Source organism: Pseudophryne corroboree, chromosome 1, assembly GCF_028390025.1.
Source record: "Pseudophryne corroboree isolate aPseCor3 chromosome 1, aPseCor3.hap2, whole genome shotgun sequence".
Classification (NCBI taxonomy): Eukaryota; Metazoa; Chordata; class Amphibia; order Anura; family Myobatrachidae; genus Pseudophryne; species Pseudophryne corroboree.
In genome coordinates this window covers 974,189,806-974,208,515 of record NC_086444.1, presented here as the reverse complement: position 1 = coordinate 974,208,515, position 18,710 = coordinate 974,189,806, and the positions used below count along the sequence as shown (strand labels likewise).

The window sequence follows — 18,710 nt, the reverse complement described above, 5'->3', positions numbered from 1 at the left end:
GTAAATCTTTTCTGATACAATAGCACATAAAGAGTGTGTAATCCAAGCAAGATTTAAAAAATATTTTTGGTGTTTAACCTTTTCCTCTACTCTGCTGTTTGGCAGAGTACAATGTGGGACATTTATGAAAACCAAGAAACGCATTGAGGGCAAAAATGAACTGTGACCACATAATCCTATCCTGTGGTTATTCTGTGTAGTCTTCATTCAAGAAAAGAATCACTGTATATCACACTACTAATCTTTATGAAACGCGTGTTGTATAGAATATTATCAGTTAAATTATTTATGAGGTGTAGCTATTAAATAACAGAACTGATGCAATAATTTATATTTAAATTTTATTAAAGTACATTTTAATGCAATATCCATTCTATGTGCTCCACTTCGGCACCCACACACCGCTGCATTCTTATTTTTCATTGGCCAAAGCTGTGCTGTAGCTCATTATCTGTCAGCTGTCTCACCAGCTCCATCGTTTTCTCCTTTACATCAGTACGTGGTTGGCTGGTTTAAACCAAATGATTTAGAAAAAAATAAATCCTCAAAACATTGTTGTTGTTGTTTTTTATTATGCTGTAACTACAGGCACGGCACTGTGACTTCTTTTAAAAAACAATTATACTAAAGAGTGTTTTTATTCAAAATGTTTAATGCCAGTGGTATGCCCAGTGCTAATACTTAAGCTTTTGTATGTGTGTTTCTCTGAAGAGTGCTTTTGCATTTTCAATTATTGAAATTTAATTATAAGTAGGACTAATGCTTAATATTAACTTGATATTCTTATTTTCAGTCTCATCTTAGTGTACTTTGTATGCTTTAATATATTTAAGTCTATCTATATATATATATATTCAGATGTAATAGAAATAATAAGTAGTAAAAGACTGGTTTTATTGAAAGATGCAAACTAAATCATATCGAAGCCAAATAAGTTTGGATTGTTCATGTTAGACTCATGGTTGATCAAGGTTTTTATACAGAGCAATGTTTCACAGTATTAATATAATAACCAGGATTCATTATTTCCCCATTAAAACATTAATGCAAAAACCTGGTTTAAACAAAAATAATGGGTTAAACCCCAAAAAACTATTTGGTTTAAAAAAATAAATAAAAAAAGATTCCAACCCTGCCTCAGTAACCGATGCCAAATAGGTTCCCTTAAGTACAAATTTGACTTCAGGGAAAAGAAAGAAAAAACAGTGCTAGGACTGGCGGGTATGTAGGATGTTCTAGAACTGAAATCTCTTTCTGAGAAAAACTGCTTCACAGAGAGAGCTGTGTGTGGGCTGGTGCATTGTCCTGAAGGAGGATGAACCACATCTATGGCCTCTTTCATCTGATTCTTTCTCCCAAAGATTCTAGAACATTTTTGGAGTAATGTTGATTCCCCGCCGCACCTTCTGAAACCAAGCATGCCAAAATAACACCTTTAGGGGTATATTCAACTGAAGTCGAAAGCTGCCGTCTGTGGAAAAGACGTCAGTTTTCGACTTTTTTAGGTCGGAAGGGGTTCCAACCTATTCAATCAAACCCCAATTTTTTCGACAAGTCGAGGAAGCACGTGAATCGGCGGAATAGCTGCCGATCCACGTGCTTGTGTCAAAAACAGGGCCAAAACAGACAGGCTTTGTCCCCCTTTTCGACCATCTCACTTAGACTTTAAAAAAAGTCGAACTGAGATGGGGAGAGCAGCGCTGGAGACTGGAGAGCCAAGGCGGAGACAGGGAGAGCAGCACTGGAGAATGTCACAGCCGCCGCTCACAGCAGCGTCCACCCGGCTCCAGCAAGCGAGACCTGGCTTTCAGGGTGGACGCTGCCGTAAGCGGCGGCTGTGACATTCTCCAGTGCTGCTCTCCCCGTCTCCGCCTCGGCTCTCCAGTCTCCAGCGAGGCAGAGAGACTGGGAGGGGGGTTAGGGGAGAGCCGCAGGCAGATGGGGGAGAGCAGCTCCACCCCCCCACCCCCCCTGCATCTCGTTTCGACTTTTAAAAGCCGAATTGAGATGTCAATGAATAGCCCAGGTCGGATGGATCCGACTTCAATTGATTATACCCCTTAATATCAACGAAAACAATTAACATGGCTTTGAAATTGGATTTGGTTTGGCGTGCTTTAATTCTTGCTGATTGTGTTTTCCAGTGCACGGACTGGCTTTTTGTCTCGGGATCGTAATGGAAGATCCATATTTCATCACAGGTTATAACTCTCTCTAAAAAAATGCAAATCCGCTTAAATTTGTCCCAATTTGCTTTCATTAAGCTCGGCAGTGACGAGACTTGGAACCACAAACTTTTGTCACGTTAAGATCTTAATGCAAAACTTGCCTAATAGTTTCTTTGTCAATGTTTCTAATTTCTGCTATCATTCGGATGCTGAGTCGATGGTGAATTCAAACAATTTTCTACATTTTTGTTGTGAGGGACCTTTGTCATCCTCACGACCATCACTAAATCTTTTGTGCCACTCAAACACACATAGACAATCTGCCCTGTAAGCCTCAGTTAGCATACGAAAAGATTTGGTGGGCATTTTATACTAAAAATGTAAAGTTAACACGTTGCTCTACTTTTGAACTAAGCATTTTTACGACGCACAGGAAACACACAACTTCTTCGAACACTTGTCCAAGGTCAATGTTCCCCATTCCCTTTTAACTCACGCAGTATGATATATTTTTTACAAGTACAGTCTCATTATTTAATAGCCACGCCTTGATGTGCATATAGATTATATACATTATATACAGTATTATTCAATCATGTACAACAGGTAAGAAAATAAAGTCCAGCAAACAGACCAAACCAGCAACACAGCAGAGATATCTACCACTCCCCTGCACAGTATAATGTGGTCTCACTCACTTTACAGCCACACATATTGCATTTTAACAACTTTATGCATAGCGCAAATCTCTAGGGAACATTCACACGCAAGAGCAATCATAGACAGAGACTATTGAGCTTGCTGGATTTATCATTAGACCCCCGGGACTTGCTCAATACGGTTGTATTTACACTATTATACTGTTCCACTGAATGTGGCAACGCAGTATATCCCCTATGGACAGCTTAAATCAAGGTTGGATGTTGTTTTTGTCAATGAAAAAAAAATCACACAAAATTAGCAAGTATCCTGTCCAGTTCCGACAGATGTGACAGGGTTTCTTCTTGTTTTGATCTATATCTTCCTTATTATGTTAGGATCACCTTTCACAAAATAATTCAATAGGTTTTAATGCAGTAGGTAGTCCAGAATTGCGTGGGGGCCCTACAGTAGCTCAAAAAGCAAAATATGACTATAATAGCTGGGAAATTACAAATGCTCCAAATGTTATCTTGTAGCAAACCTGATTAGATACAGCAGCTAACAAACTTGCACATACGCACTCCCTTTTATAGCAATGGAATACTGATGCAGAGTTACAGACAACAGCAGCGAGAGTTCAAAGCGGAAATCAAGAACATTTTGTTCAATGTGTTGGAAAGGTTTCTATTTCTGTGCCCTCTGTGTTTAAGGAAAATGCTATCCACATTATTTCCATAAGCTAAAGTTATGTATGTAATTTATTATTATTAGTTAATTAGGAAGACAGTAAGTATTTAATATAAATAGAAGTGGAAATGGGCTTTAAAATGTTCAACTGTTCCAAAAACATTAAACTTAGAAGTTCTGGAACCAGATTTAAATCCATATATTTTAAACAACGTAAGCTTCTTAGTTATATTTAGTGATAGATACCGTTACTATCATTATGCATTGCACAATCCAGAATGTTCCCCTTTCCATATATACAAGACAGTATACGTTTCATTTACCGGCTGTCGGTATCCCGTTGTACATGATACCGACGCCGGAATACAGACAGCTAGCAATGCCGGCAGATGGAATACTGGTGCAACAGGACTATTACCACTCGTGTTCACGACACCCATAGAGTGGGAATAGAACTGAGCCCGCAAGGGAACTCCTTTGCGCTTACCATGCTAGCGGCATACTGGCCAGGATGACGCTGTCTGTATATTGACGGCCGCCGGTAAATACTGAACCCTACAAGACAACTATCCTAGTACAGCAACAAAGATGTGTCAAATTACACACGGCTTTCTTCGTAGTCAGCAAACTTAAAAAGGAAACACACAAAGCCATTTCCAAGCAACAAACACAGGGGCAGATGGATTATGCCTGGAGAAGTGATAAATCAGTGATAAGTGGAAGGTGATAACATACCAGCCCATCAGCTCCTAATTGTCAATTTACATATTGGAGCTGACTGACTGGTGCGTTATCACCTTGCACTTATCACTGCTTTATCACTTCTCCAGGCTTAATATATCCGCCCTACTATTTCTGGTGACATGAAAGTAATGATGAAGTAAGGTCTGGGGAAAATCTAATTTCCTCTTTGCAAGGCGATATCATAACTTCCTTTAAGCAATTTATCTCTAAAAGATTAAAAGGAGTGCAATGGATTTTTATAGATGCACAGAATCTCATGCCTACTCATGTTAGATTTGTAGGTATTAAGGGAATTGATTGGTTCCAGAGTAGGGTCAACAGATAAAGCAGCCCATCTTTTCCCAAAATAAACATCCACAATGCCTCAGAGGTTATTAGAGTCTCTGCCATCCCAGGCACAGTACAGTATTTACTTCACGTTTACCTGTAATGATCTGCGGCTCGGCAGCCTGGCACCGTACTGTTGCAACAGCATTGGTATGGCCGACAAGTGTGTGTACACCAGCTTTTGTTCTTATATCCCATATCTATTGTGAACAGCAAGAAGGATAAAAAATAAAGCAAGATGACACAATCTTCATTCAAGTGTAAGAAAACAAATAGTATCACGAGTGCACATTGTAGCCTGACTTTTGCACAGGTAAAAATACTTTGAAAAAAGGTAATGCTATAGACTTAAAGAACAACTATTAACCCCCTAAAATTCTAATGTTCACATAGGAACCCTTTAGGTAGAATACAGTGATCAGAGTTACGCTTACATTCCACTGCAGCTGTTAAAAATAAGAATTTACTTACCGATAATTCTATTTCTCGTAGTCCGTAGTGGATGCTGGGGACTCCGTCAGGACCATGGGGTTTAGCGGCTCCGCAGGAGACAGGGCACAATAATAAAAGCTTTAGGATCAGGTGGTGTGCACTGGCTCCTCCCCCTATGACCCTCCTCCAAGCCTCAGTTAGGATACTGTGCCCGGACGAGCGTGCATAATAAGGAAGGATATTGAATCCCGGGTAAGACTCATACCAGCCACACCAATCACACCGTACAACCTGTGATCTGAACCCAGTTAACAGTATGATAACAACGAAGGAGCCTCTGAAAAGATGGCTCACAACAAGAATAACCCGATTTTTGTAACAATAACTATGTACAAGTATTGCAGACAATCCGCACTTGGGATGGGCGCCCAGCATCCACTACGGACTACGAGAAATAGAATTATCGGTAAGTAAATTCTTATTTTCTCTAACGTCCTAAGTGGATGCTGGGGACTCCGTCAGGACCATGGGGATTATACCAAAGCTTGTATGGCCCCAGCGTCATGCTGCGGACTTGGCAGAAGCTGTGGAGGACTTCTGTTCCTGGGAATGGGCTGCCTGCTGCAGTCTTCTTCCCTTTCCTCTAACCCTGGGCAGATATGACTGGCCTTTTGCCCGCCTGCCTTTATGGGTACGAAAGGACTGAGACTGAAAAGACTGTGTCCTTTTCTGCTGAGATGTGACTTGGGGTAACAAAAGTGGATTTTCCAGCTGTTGCCATGGCCACCAGGTCCGATGGACCGCCCCTTTATACGGCAATACTTCCATGTGCCGTCTGGAATCTGCATCACCTGACCACTGTCGTGTCTATAAACATCGTCTGGCAGATATGGACATCACATCTACTCTTGATGCCAGAATGCAAATATCCCTCTGCGCATCTCGCATATATAGAAATGCATCCTTAAAATGCTCTATAGTCAATAAAATATTGTTCCTGTCAAGGGTATCAATATTTTCAGTCAGGAAATCCGACCAAGCCCCCCCAGCGCTGCACATCCAGGCTGAGGCGATTGCTGGTCGTAGTATAACACCAGTATGTGTGTATATACTTTTTAGGATATTTTTCAGCTTCCTATCAGCTGGCTCCTTGAGGGCGGCCGTATCTGGAGACGGTAACGCCACTTGTTTTTATAAGCGTGTGAGCGCCTTATCCACCCTAAGGTGTGTTTCCCAACTCGCCCTCACTTCTGGCGGGAAAGGGTATACCTCCAATAATTTTCTATCGGAGGAAACCCACGTATCATCACACACTTTAATTTATCTGATTCAGGAAAAACTACAAGTAGATTATTCCCACCCTACATAATACCCTTATTTGTGGTACTTGTAGTATCAGAAATATGTAACACCTCCTTCATTGCCCTTAACATGTAACGTGTGGCCCTAAAGGAAAATACGTTTGTTTCTTCACCGTCGACACTGAAGTCAGTGTCCGTGTCTGTGTCGACCAACTGAGGTAAATGGGCGTTTTTACAAGCCCCTGACGGTGTCTGAGACGCCTGGACAGGTTCTAATTTGTTTGCCGGCCGTCTCATGTCGTCAACCGACCTTGTTGACATTATCACGTAATTCCTAAATAAGCCATCCATTCCGGTGTCGACTCCCTAGAGAGTGACATCACCAATACAGGCAATTTGCTCCGCCTCCTCACCAACATCGTCCTCCTACATGTCGACACACACGTACCGACACACAGCACACACACAGGGAATGCTCTGATAGAGGACAGGACCCCACTAGCCCTTTGGGGAGACAGAGGGAGAGTTTGCCAGCACACACCAAAAACGCTATAATTATACAGGGACAACCCCTTATACAAGTGTTTTCCCTTATAGCATTTTCACATATGTAATCATATCGCCAAATAAGTGCCCCCCCTCTCTGTTTTAACCCTGTTTCTGTAGTGCAGTGCAGGGGAGAGCCTGGGAGCCTTCCTCACAGCAGAGCTGAGCAGGAAAATGGCGCCGTGTGCTGAGGAGAATAGGCCCCGCCCCCTAAAACGGCGGGCTCTTCTCCCGGAGTTTGTGAGATCTGGCAGGGGTTAAATACATCCATATAGCCTCAAGGGCTATATGTGATGTATTTTAGCCATAAAAAAGGTATAATATATTGCTGCCCAGGGCGCCCCCCCCAGCGCCCTGCACCCTCAGTGACCGCTGGTATGAAGTGTGCTGACAACAATGGCGCACAGCTGCAGTGCTGTGCGCTACCTTATGAAGACTGAAAGTCTTCTGCCGCCTGTTTCTGGACCTCTGGACCTCTTCAACTTCGGCATCTGCAAGGGGGGTCGGCGGCACGGCTCCGGGACGAACCCCAGGGTGAGACCTGTGTTCCGACTCCCTCTGGAGCTAATGGTGTCCAGTAGCCTAAGAAGCAAATCCATCCTGCACGCAGGTGAGTTTACTTCTCTCCCCTAAGTCCCTCGTAGCAGTGAGCCTGTTGCCAGCAGGACTCACTGAAAATAAAAAACCTAACTTAAACTTTTATTCTAAGCAGCTCAGGAGAGCCACCTAGATTGCACCCTTCTCGGCCGGGCACAAGAATCTAACTGAGGCTTGGAGGAGGGTCATAGGGGGAGGAGCCAGTGCACACCACCTGATCCTAAAGCTTTTATTATTGTGCCCTGTCTCCTGCGGAGCCGCTAAACCCCATGGTCCTGACGGAGTCCCCAGCATCCACTTAGGACGTTAGAGAAAAGAGAAATATTCACTGATTTCTGACACAAATTAGACCGATCACCTGCTTCGATACTGTGCTTGATATGTTGTGCCTAAGGTTTACATTTGGTGCGACTGACAGGCCACAGCCATTTGGGAGCAGGAGGGAGCAGCGCAGGACAGTGTTACTGAAAATGGGGGCATCACCCTCATTTTCTGGGAGTGTGAGGCCAGTGTCTGCATCTTCCAACACAGATGAGGCAGGCAATCTGAGAAGCCTTGAACGGTGTACACACGTACAGATGTGTGCCAGAGATGTGTGCAGAGTGATCAAGCACAGAGCGCTCAGCACACATCTCAGGATGCTCAGCACACAGCACGATGTGTGCTGAACGAGGTGGGGACCGCTCACTTCACCCACCGGCGATCTGACTGCATGCATGCATGCCAATCTAGAGTCAGTGATAAAGGCGCGCGGGGTCGCGCATCGCTATTGCAATGGGGCATACACACAGAGTGATCTGTGCTTATTTTGTAAGCAATCTAGTCTCTCCGTGTGTACCCCTTTTAGGCCTACTCAGATGGCCAATGCTACAAATATCGCAAACAATTGCTGCTATGGTGATCCGATGAGTCGTCCTCAGGCGCAACACCCAATTCTGCGATAGCGGCAGTAAGTGTGGTTAGCTCAGACTCCTTCTGCGGCATTAGCATATTTAAGCATCGTTTCTGCATCTGAAAGACAAAAGGTGCACACACACGCTGCGATATAACCTCGCGATTTTGACTATATAGTCAAAATGGCAAGGAAAATTAGTGCATATTGCACCGTGTGTATATAGCTTGCATTTCCAATGCGTGGTCCTGTGGGATTGGTATTGCGAGTAAAAATAGACTGTGCAGGCAATTATATCTTGACTCTCTAGTTCAAAGTATGCCATAGTCAAAATCGCAGTGTGTATAGACAATAACGGTGCTTCTGGGCTGGAGTTCAAGGGAAATCAGTGTCAAAATCGGGCACAGACAATATCTCACCGTGTGTATGCACCTTAACAGTGTACTAAATACTGTCCTTGGGAATAGTATTTTTTTTTATTGCAAAGGGATTGGTATAAAGTAGTAAATAAAGCATAATGATGCATGGCGTGAGTCACTTGTACAGTATACAAATGACTGGCATCGTTATGCCTAATCTACTACTTTATACCAAATACTAATCCTAATTACAGTATTTAGTACTCTATTTGCTACTTAGAACACGGTTAACAAAATAAGATGTAAAATTAAGGAAAAGTATGTAATCCGAGTAATAAAGCCAAAGACAGCGGTCATAGATTTAGGATTCATATAGCACATTAATTTAAGTATTTTCATACACACACACACACACACACACACACACACACACACACACACACACAAAAACTTACCACATGCAGCAACTAATTTGTCAAGCCTGTGGCACACCAAATAGGGGTATTTGGGAGCAATCTGAGGATAGTTGTATGTGAACACATCTGTACATCTTGGTCACACTGGTTATACAAGTTACAAATGGTCATGCTATCATTGGCTACTTTAGTCATCTGACCCATCACCAGCCACTCACCATTTTAGTCATGGCTTTATAACAAAAGCAGCAAATAAAGTTAAGCCTTAACAATACTTTATAATTCCAAAACTTACATTTTCACTTTTTTGGAGAATTCAATAATTATCTCCCCTTAGAGATATATTTATATTTGAATATAAACTCCTTTTAGTGTAGTATTGAGAGAGAAATACAAAACCTTATGGCTCAGAAATATAGTATATTACACAGATCTAAAGCACACAGTCATTACTCACACGTGCAGTTGAGTCTCTGCTACAAGTCACCAGCACGTCAATGGTAGGATGCAGATCTAGCCCATAGACTGCACTTAGATGACCATGGTAATGCCTTATCACCTAATCAGGAAAAACAAGGCAATGCAGGTAAGTATAAGAAAAGCTTGTATTACAAATGTGTGTTACACAAAAAGAGTCACTGTACAGTGAAAATGCAGGAGAGCTTGTGAACCCCTAGGCTTTCTGCTATTACTTACACAGCAGGAGAATATCCAAGTAAAAATGGATTAGTTCATTTAATGTACATAAAAAGCTGGATTAATATCTGCACAATTAAGGATGCAATTTTTTAGGATTTGACAAGAGAAAAGTGGCAAGCGGTGTAGCTGGCTATATCACTAGTCTGTCAGCTGTAAACGCAGGTATCTTCTCTTCATATACTTCTGCATTTTGCTATCTTTATTATAACATTTTTTAAAGGTTGCTGGCAACAAGTGTCTAGTTTAAATAACTGTAAGAGATAAGGAGATTTATGGTAGATTTACCATAGTTTAAATCTCTTTCTGCGAGGTACACTGGATTCCACAGGGAATAAGATCGGGGGTGTAGAGTTGGATCTTGATCCGAGGCACAACAGGCTAAAGCTTTGACTGTTCGCAGGATGCACTGCACCGCCTCCTCTATAACCTCGCCTCCAGGTACTGGAGCTCAGTTTCGTTAACCAGTCCAATGCAATAGCAGGCAAAAGAAGCAGTAGATGTTAGTCACATAGAACCACATTCTCACGACAGGAGAAGGGACTAGCGGCTAATGACATACAAACCCAAAGAACCAAAGTGCGTCAGGGTGGGCGCCCTGTGGAATCCAGTGTACCTCGCAGAAAGAGATTTAACTATGGTAAGTCTACCATAAATCTCCTTTTCTGCAGCGGGGTACACTGGTATTCCACAGGGAATAACACTGGGGATGTCCTAAAGCAATTCCTCATGGGAGGGGACGCACTGTAGCGGGTACAGGAACCTGGCGTCCAAAGGAAGCATCCTGGGAGGTGGAAGTATTTGAAGGCATAGAACCTGATGAACGTGTTCACAGAGGACCACGTAGCCGCCTTGCACAATTGTTCAGCGGACGCGCCTCGGCTGGCCGCCCAAGAAGGTCCAACAGATAGCAGCAGGAGCTGGGAGACCAGCCTGCGCATAGGCTTGTGCAATCACCATTCTAATCCATCTGGCCAAGGTTTGCTTATTCGCAGGCCAGCCACGTTTGTGAAAACCAAAAAGAACAAAAAGGGTATCTGACCTCCTGAGGGAGGCATCTACGTAAATACAGAGCCCGTACGACATCCAAAGACTGCTCTTTGGAGGACAAACCGGAAGAGATAAATGCCGGAACCACAATCTCTTGGTTAAGATGAAAAGATGATACCACCTTAGGTAGATAACCATGGCGAGTTCTAAGAACTGCCCAGTCACGGTGAAAAATCAGAAAGGGTGGACGACAGGACAAAGCGCCTAAGTCCGACACCCTTCTAGAAGAAGCAATAGCCAGCAGAAACAGGACCTTAAGCGTAAAATATTTAAGCACCACAGACTCAAGAGGTTCAAATGGAGACTCTTGCAAGGCATTCTAAACAACAGACAGATCCCATAGAGCTACAGGGGAAGCATAGGGAGGCTGAATCCGTAAAACACCCTGAGTGAAAGTATGAACGTCAGAAAGAGAGGCAATTTTGCTCTGAAACCACACCGACAAGGCAGAAATATGAACCTTGACGGAGGCCAGACGAAAGCCTAAGTCCAGGCCCTGTTGCAGAAAAGCCAAAAGTCTGGAAGTTTTGAAAGTATATGCATTATAATTCTTACCAGCACACCAGGTGAAGAAAGAATTCCAGGCCCTATGATAAATCTGTGCAGAAGCCGGTTTTTCAACATAGTTTGAATAACCATCTCAGAGAATCCCTTGGCCTTCAGGAGTGAAGCTTCAAGAGCCACTCCGTCAAAGCCAGTCTGGCCAGGTCCGTGTAGACACAAGGCCCTGAACGAGGTGGTCTGGGCGTTGAGGAAGTAAAAGAGGATGCTCTATCGGGAGACCCTGCAGGTCTGAGAACCAATGCCGTCTGGGCCACGCTGGAGCGACTAGAAGTAGTATTCCTCTTTCTTGCTTGAACTTCCGCAGTACCCTGGGCATGAGTGACACTGGAGGGAACACGCACGGCAGCCGAAAGTTCCATGGAATTGCCAGTGCGTCCACGAACGCTGCTTGAGGATCCCTTGTCCTTGATCCGAAGACCGGAACCTTGCGATTGTGTCGTGACGCCATCAGGTCTACATCTGGTAGGCCCCACTTGTCCACTAGGAGTTGAAAAACTTCTGGATGAAGACTCCACTCTATGGCAGGAACGTCCTGACGACTGAGGAAATCCGCTTCCCAGTTGAGGACTCCAGGGATGAACACTGCTGATATTGCTGGCAGATGGCTTTCCACCCAATGGAGGATCTTTGATACTTCCAGCATTGTCATGCGGCTTCAAGTACCGCCTTGATGATTGATTTATGTATGCTACCGCGGTGGCGTTGTCTGATTGTACTTGAACAGGCCTGTTCTGTACTAGATGCAGGGCCAGTGTCAACGCCTTGAACACTGCTCGCAATTCCAGAATGTTTATCGGGAGGAGAGATTCCTCCCTGGTCCACCGACCCTGGAAAGAGTGTTGCTCCAACACCGCGCCCCAACCCCGCAGACTGGCATCCGTTGTCAAGAGGACCCAGTTGGAGATCCAGAAGGGACATCCCCTGCTCAACTGTTGGTCCTGTAGGCACCAGCTCAGTGGCAGACGAACCTCAGGAGTCATGGAGATCATTTGAGACCTGATCTGATGAGGCAGGCTGTCCCACTTGGAAAGGATTAACCTATGCAGAGGGTGGGAATTAAATTGAGCGTACTCTACCACGTCGAAAGCCGACACCATGAGGCCTAGTACTTGCATCGCTGAGTGCATCGACACTCTTGGGCGAGAGAGGAAATATCTGATCCTGTCCTGAAGTTTCAGGACTTTCTCTGGAGACAAAAACAATCGTTGGTTGTGTGTCCCCAGTAGTGCCCCCAGGTGCACCATGCTCCGAGCAGGGACCAGCGAGGACTTGTTCCAGTTGATGAGCCACCCATGGGCTTGTAGGAATTGAACCATCAGTTTCAGATGACTGAGGAGAATCTCTTGGGAGTTCACCAGGATCAGCAAGTCATCCAGATACGGCAGGATCCTGATTCCCCGACAGTGAGCAGTCATCACAGCCATGACCTTGGTGAAGAGCCGAGGGGCCGTGGCTAATCCAAAAGGCAGTGCCTGGAATTGATAATGTAGGTTGCCAATAGCAAATCGTAGATATTGCTGATGCGACATGGCAATAGGTATGTGCAGGTAAGCATCCTGTATGTCCATTGTTCAATGATTTGAGGTTGAGTATAGGCCGGAAGGACCCATTTGTCTTCGGAACTAGAAACAGGGTCGAACAGTATCCCCTGCCTCTCAGAGACAGAGGCACCGGCACTACCACTCCTGTATCCAGGAGGGATTGTACAACCAGGTGTAGAGCTTGTGCTTTTAACGGATCCGCAGGGGTAACCGTTGTGCAAAACTGGCGAGGGGAACGTCTCTTGAAAGAGATTGCGTACCCGTGAGAGACAACTTCCCGCACCCAGGCGTCCAAAGTGGTCTCTAACCAGGCCTGGGTGAACTGCAGAAGTCGGCCTCCCACCCTGGGGTCCCCCAGGGGGAGGCCTGCCCGTCATGCAGCAGGCTTGTCTTGTTTGGAAGCAGGCTGACGGGCAACCCAGGATTGTTTAGATTTAGGTTCAGTGGTTTTCGAAGCACGAGCCTGTCGCAGATAAGCCTGACCCTTTGCTTTTTCCGGAGGTTGAAAGGAATGAAAGGTGGTACTCTTAGCCTTCGGAACAGAAGGATAAGTATTTGGGAGACACGCAGTCTTGGCAGTAGCCAAGTCAGTTACAATCTTGTTCAGATCCTCCCCAAATAGGATATTTCCTTTAAAAGGGAGCACCTCCAAAGTCTTTCTGGAGTCCAGGTCCACCTTCCAGGACCTCAACCACATAATTCAACGAGCCAGAAAGGATGTAGTTGACACCTTGGCCGCCATTACACCTGCATCAGAGGCCACCTCCTGAATATAGTGGGAGGCTGTGGTAATATAAGACAGATATTGTCTGGCAGTGTCAGAAAAATCCTGAGGCAGCTCATCCTCAATTGCCTGAACCCATGCTTCAATACCTTTCGCAGCCCAGGAGGCTACCATAGTGGGTCTATGTACAGCGCCAGTAAGGGAGTAAATAGACTTCAGGCATCCCTCCACACGCTTATCTGTCGGTTCCTTCAGTGAGGTGACAGTGGTGACAGGTAGAGTAGATGACAACACAAGACGGGCGACATGAGAGTCCACCGCCGGTGGAGTTTCCACTTGTTACTCAACTCCGCAGGGATAGGATAACGAGTTAGCATCGTTTTAGACAGGGAAAATTTCTTTCCTGGCGACGACCAGGATTCCTGACGCATGTCAATTAAGTGGTCAGAATGTGGTAAGACTACCTTAGCAACCTTCTGACGTTTGAACTTATCAGGTTTCTTAGATGCAGTAGGAGGCTCAATGTCATCATCTATTTGAAGAATTAACTTAATAGCCTCCACCATGTCAGGAACATCAACCTGAGTTGTAGATTCCTCATCAGTAGCAACTGTATCAGTGTCTGACGGATCAGTATAGTCCCCATCCTCATCGGAAGAATTATCTGAAATATTAGTGGATTGTGAGGAAGAAATGGCCCTTTTAGATGACCCCTTGGCCCCAGAGGGGCGTGGGGTAGATTTTTGTCTAACCTAAGATTGATTTAATTGTTGTAATTGGGTAGACAGAGCATCCGCCCAGGGCGGATTAACTACTGGGGCAATATATGCCTGCAATGGGTGTGGTATGGTATGCCGGCGGCCGGGCTCCTGGCAACCAGCATCACGGCGCCGGAAGCCCGACCGCCAGCATACCGACAGCGTGGCGAGCGCAAATGAGCCCCTTGCGGGCACGGTGGCGAGCTAAGCTGTTTATTCTCCCTCCAGGGGGGTCGTGAACCCCCACGAGGGAGAAAAACTGTCGGTATGCCAGCTGTCGGGATTCCGGCGCCGGTATACTGTGCGCCGGGATCCCGACAGTCGGCAACCTGAAGACCACCTGGCTGCAATGGCACAGGAGGTCCCACAGTGGGGCGCAAGACGTGTCACAAGTGTACTCAGCATACTTGAGAATGTTGCCCAAGGTGGGTCCTGAACGGCCACAGGTACTGCAAGTAGACTGGGTGTATGGCACTCTGCGCCTGCACCAGCAGCTAAAACTTCCCCCTCAGGTAAATCCGTGGTGCCAGTAATGCAGGATGCAGAAGCGTCGGCGGATTTCCCGCCTTGTGTGGCAGACATTATAGGGAACGTAGCAGTAGGGCGTAATGGTACTATATAGCCAGACAAACACAATATCTGCAAAAACCTCCTATGTTATGCGACAGTAACCACAGGACACAAAACAGAGGATTTAAGCTATATGAAGTGACTGAAACACACAGTAAAAATACCAAATTGTATATTCTGTGTAACACTATATAGATATATGGGACCCTGACACACCTAAACCGCTCAGGGTACAGAATATAGTGATAGCAATATGTGATACAGGAGAATGGAATCTCACACAACAGCAATAGGCACACTCGGTCACATGTACAATGCAGAAGTTATTACATATAAACAATAAAACTGCACTGGACTAGTAATTTACATATAACTATGTATGAGTATAAATATAACAATGCACAGTAGATACTGGATGTATATCACAGAATACTTGTACCAAATATTCAGATAGCAGTACACTTGTTCGTAACTAACACTGTCTAAAATGACATGTAGAATACTTAAGTGTCTGTAAAAGCACAGCTCTGATGAGACAGGAAGCTTTACAGAGGAGACAGAGCCCTGAAGTCCCGGCGATCAGTCCAGCTAGTAGTGAAGATGGCGCCAAAATCTCTCAGGGAGTGAGAGAGAGTGAAATGAAGCTACAGGGCGGGAACACCAGCAGTAGATGGCGCCCGGAGCTGGGGGAGGGGCTGCAGGTCAGCGCCTTATCCCTATGCTGGTCCTCACCACCGGGTACTGTGGAGCCTATAATAAACGGATTTTAGTAAATCCAACATGTGCTCCCTTGCCCTGGTGGATATAGTGGGGTCCCTGTGCAGTACAGTGTCCACACTGCGTCCGGATCGCGATTAACCGGCGGGTCCCACCTGGGGGACCCTCTTACCTCCTCCCTGATGTGCAGCCATGCGATCAAGGAGAGAGTCAGCGGTGTGCCTGAAGTCCGGTGCGCCTCTGCCGCAAGTACCAGAGAACCAGGCCGCGGGAGTATGCAGCGCTGCTGAGGAGGTGATGGAGTCGCAGCACAGGATGTCAGACTGACATAAATAGTGCTGCGGCCCTTGAAGTCTTCTAAAAAAGCTCTTTTCAGGGCAGCCTAGCGCAGCCCCACCTGTTACACCAACTTACAAACTGAGCTCCAGTGCCTGGAGGCGGGGTTATAGAGGAGGCGGTGCAATGCATCCTGGGAACAGTGAAAGATTTAGCCTGTTGGTGCCTGGTGCCTCAGATCAAGATCCAACTCTACACCCCCGATGTTATTCCCTGTGGAATACCAGTGTACCCCGCTGCAGAAATAATAATTGCAGACATGAAAATACAAGGTAGGGAGGGCCCTGCTCTTTGCAAATGTATAGTTTTAATAACTGTGCATTATAAAGTACATTTTTATTGAATTTTTATTATTACTCTTGTTCTTTGTTTATAATTTGTTACTTTGCAATAATGTTGCCAATAGTCCAAGCTCTGACTGCCCTCACCCATCTGTCTCCTCTTCAATACATCTTAAATGACCTTAATTCTCTTACTACTGTACATCTGCTGCATATTCCAACACTGTCCTTCCAGTCCTTCACCAACCAATCAAAATTCCTACACTCACCTACGAAGTTATCACCACCACCCCATCAAATCTCATCATAAAACACAGTCCGTCCTGTGCTTAGACTTGTGCCTCATTTCTATAGACCTCCTCCATACTACAGGACTTTTCCAGTCCTGCTACCAACTTATGGGTTTTCCTACCAATCAATAAGACATCTTTAAATATTCTCTGAAAACCCCTCTTCTTAAAAGAAATAAAAAAATCTTACCTTACTCAACCTATAAACAAACCCAACTTGCTCTGGCATGTTCACATCTATCCCAACTGCCACTCATTCACTCGCTCCTTATAATAAGAATTTACTTACCGATAATTCTATTTCTCATAGTCCGTAGTGGATGCTGGGGACTCCGAAAGGACCATGGAGAATAGCGGCTCCGCAGGAGACTGGGCACAAAAGTAAAAGCTTTAGGACTACCTGGTGTGCACTGGCTCCTCCCCCTATGACCCTCCTCCAAGCCTCAGTTAGGATACTGTGCCCGGACGAGCGTACACAATAAGGAAGGATTTTGAATCCCGGGTAAGACTCATACCAGCCACACCAATCACACCGTACAACTTGTGATCTGAACCCAGTTAACAGCATGATAACAGAGGAGCCTCTGAAAGATGGCTCACAACAATAATAGTTATTGTTACAAAAATCGGGTTATGTACAAGTATTGCAGACAATCCGCACTTGGGATGGGCGCCCAGCATCCACTACGGACTATGAGAAATAGAATTATCGGTAAGTAAATTCTTATTTTCTCTGACGTCCTAGTGGATGCTGGGGACTCCGAAAGGACCATGGGGATTATACCAAAGCTCCCAAACGGGCGGGAGAGTGCGGATGACTCTGCAGCACCGAGTGAGAGAACTCCAGGTCCTCCTCAGCCAGGGTATCAAATTTGTAGAATTTAGCAAACGTGTTTGCCCCTGACCAAGTAGCTGCTCGGCAAAGTTGTAATGCCGAGACCCCTCGGGCAGCCGCCCAAGATGAGCCCACTTTCCGTGTGGAATGGGCTTTTACAGATTTTGGCTGTGGCAGGCCTGCCACAGAATGTGCAAGCTGAATTGTACTACAAATCCAACGAGCAATAGTCTGCTTAGAAGCAGGAGCACCCAGCTTGTTGGGTGCATACAGGATAAACAGCGAGTCAGATTTTCGGACTCCAGCCGTCCTGGAAACATATATTTTCAGGGCCCTGACTACGTCCAGCAACTTGGAATCCTCCAAGTCCCTAGTAGCCGCAGGTACCACAATAGGCTGGTTTAAGTGAAACGCTGAAACCACCTTAGGGAGAAATTGAGGACGAGTCCTCAATTCTGCCCTGTCCGTATGAAAAATTAGGTAAGGGCTTTTATAGGATAAAGCCGCCAATTCTGAGACACGCCTGGCTGAAGCCAGGGCTAACAGCATTACCACTTTCCATGTGAGATATTTTAAGTCCACAGTGGTGAGTGGTTCAAACCAATGTGATTTTAGGAACCCCAAAACTACATTGAGATCCCAAGGTGCCACTGGAGGCACAAAAGGAGGCTGTATATGCAGTACCCCCTTGACAAACGTCTGAACTTCAGGAACTGAAGCTAGTTCTTTTTGGAAGAATATCGACAGGGCCGAAATTTGAACCTTAATGGATCCTAATTTTAGGCCCATAGACAGTCCTGTTTGCAGGAAATGCAGGAAACGACCCAGTTGAAATTCCTCTGTAGGGGCCTTCCTGGCCTCACACCACGCAACATATTTACGCCAAATACGGTGATAATGTTGCACAGTTACATCCTTCCTGGCTTTGATCAGGGTAGGGATGACTTCATCCGGAATGCCTTTTTCCTTCAGGATCCGGCGTTCAACCGCCATGCCGTCAAACGCAGCCGCGGTAAGTCTTGGAACAGACAGGGTCCCTGCTGGAGCAGGTCCTTTCTTAGAGGTAGAGGCCACGGGTCTTCCGTGAGCATCTCTTGAAGTTCCGGGCACCAAGTCCTTCTTGGCCAATCCGGAGCCACGAGTATAGTCCTTACTCCTCTCCTTCTTATGATTCTCAGTACCTTGGGTATGAGAGGCAGAGGAGGGAACACATACACTGACTGGTACACCCACGGTG

At 45.4% G+C, this 18,710-nt stretch overlaps 1 protein-coding gene across 1 annotated transcript in view; it reads right to left on the bottom strand.

The window, feature by feature from the left end:
• The window catches only part of PLRG1 (pleiotropic regulator 1), a 128,749-nt gene that overhangs the window by 19,720 nt on the left and 90,319 nt on the right, over positions 1 to 18,710 (bottom strand). Inside the window, exons 10-11 of the mRNA XM_063920516.1 lie at positions 9,569 to 9,670; positions 4,666 to 4,768 (exon numbers count right to left, since the gene is read on the bottom strand). Coding sequence (XP_063776586.1) covers positions 4,666 to 4,768; positions 9,569 to 9,670 — 205 coding nt within the window. The remainder of the gene's footprint in view (positions 1 to 4,665; positions 4,769 to 9,568; positions 9,671 to 18,710) is intronic.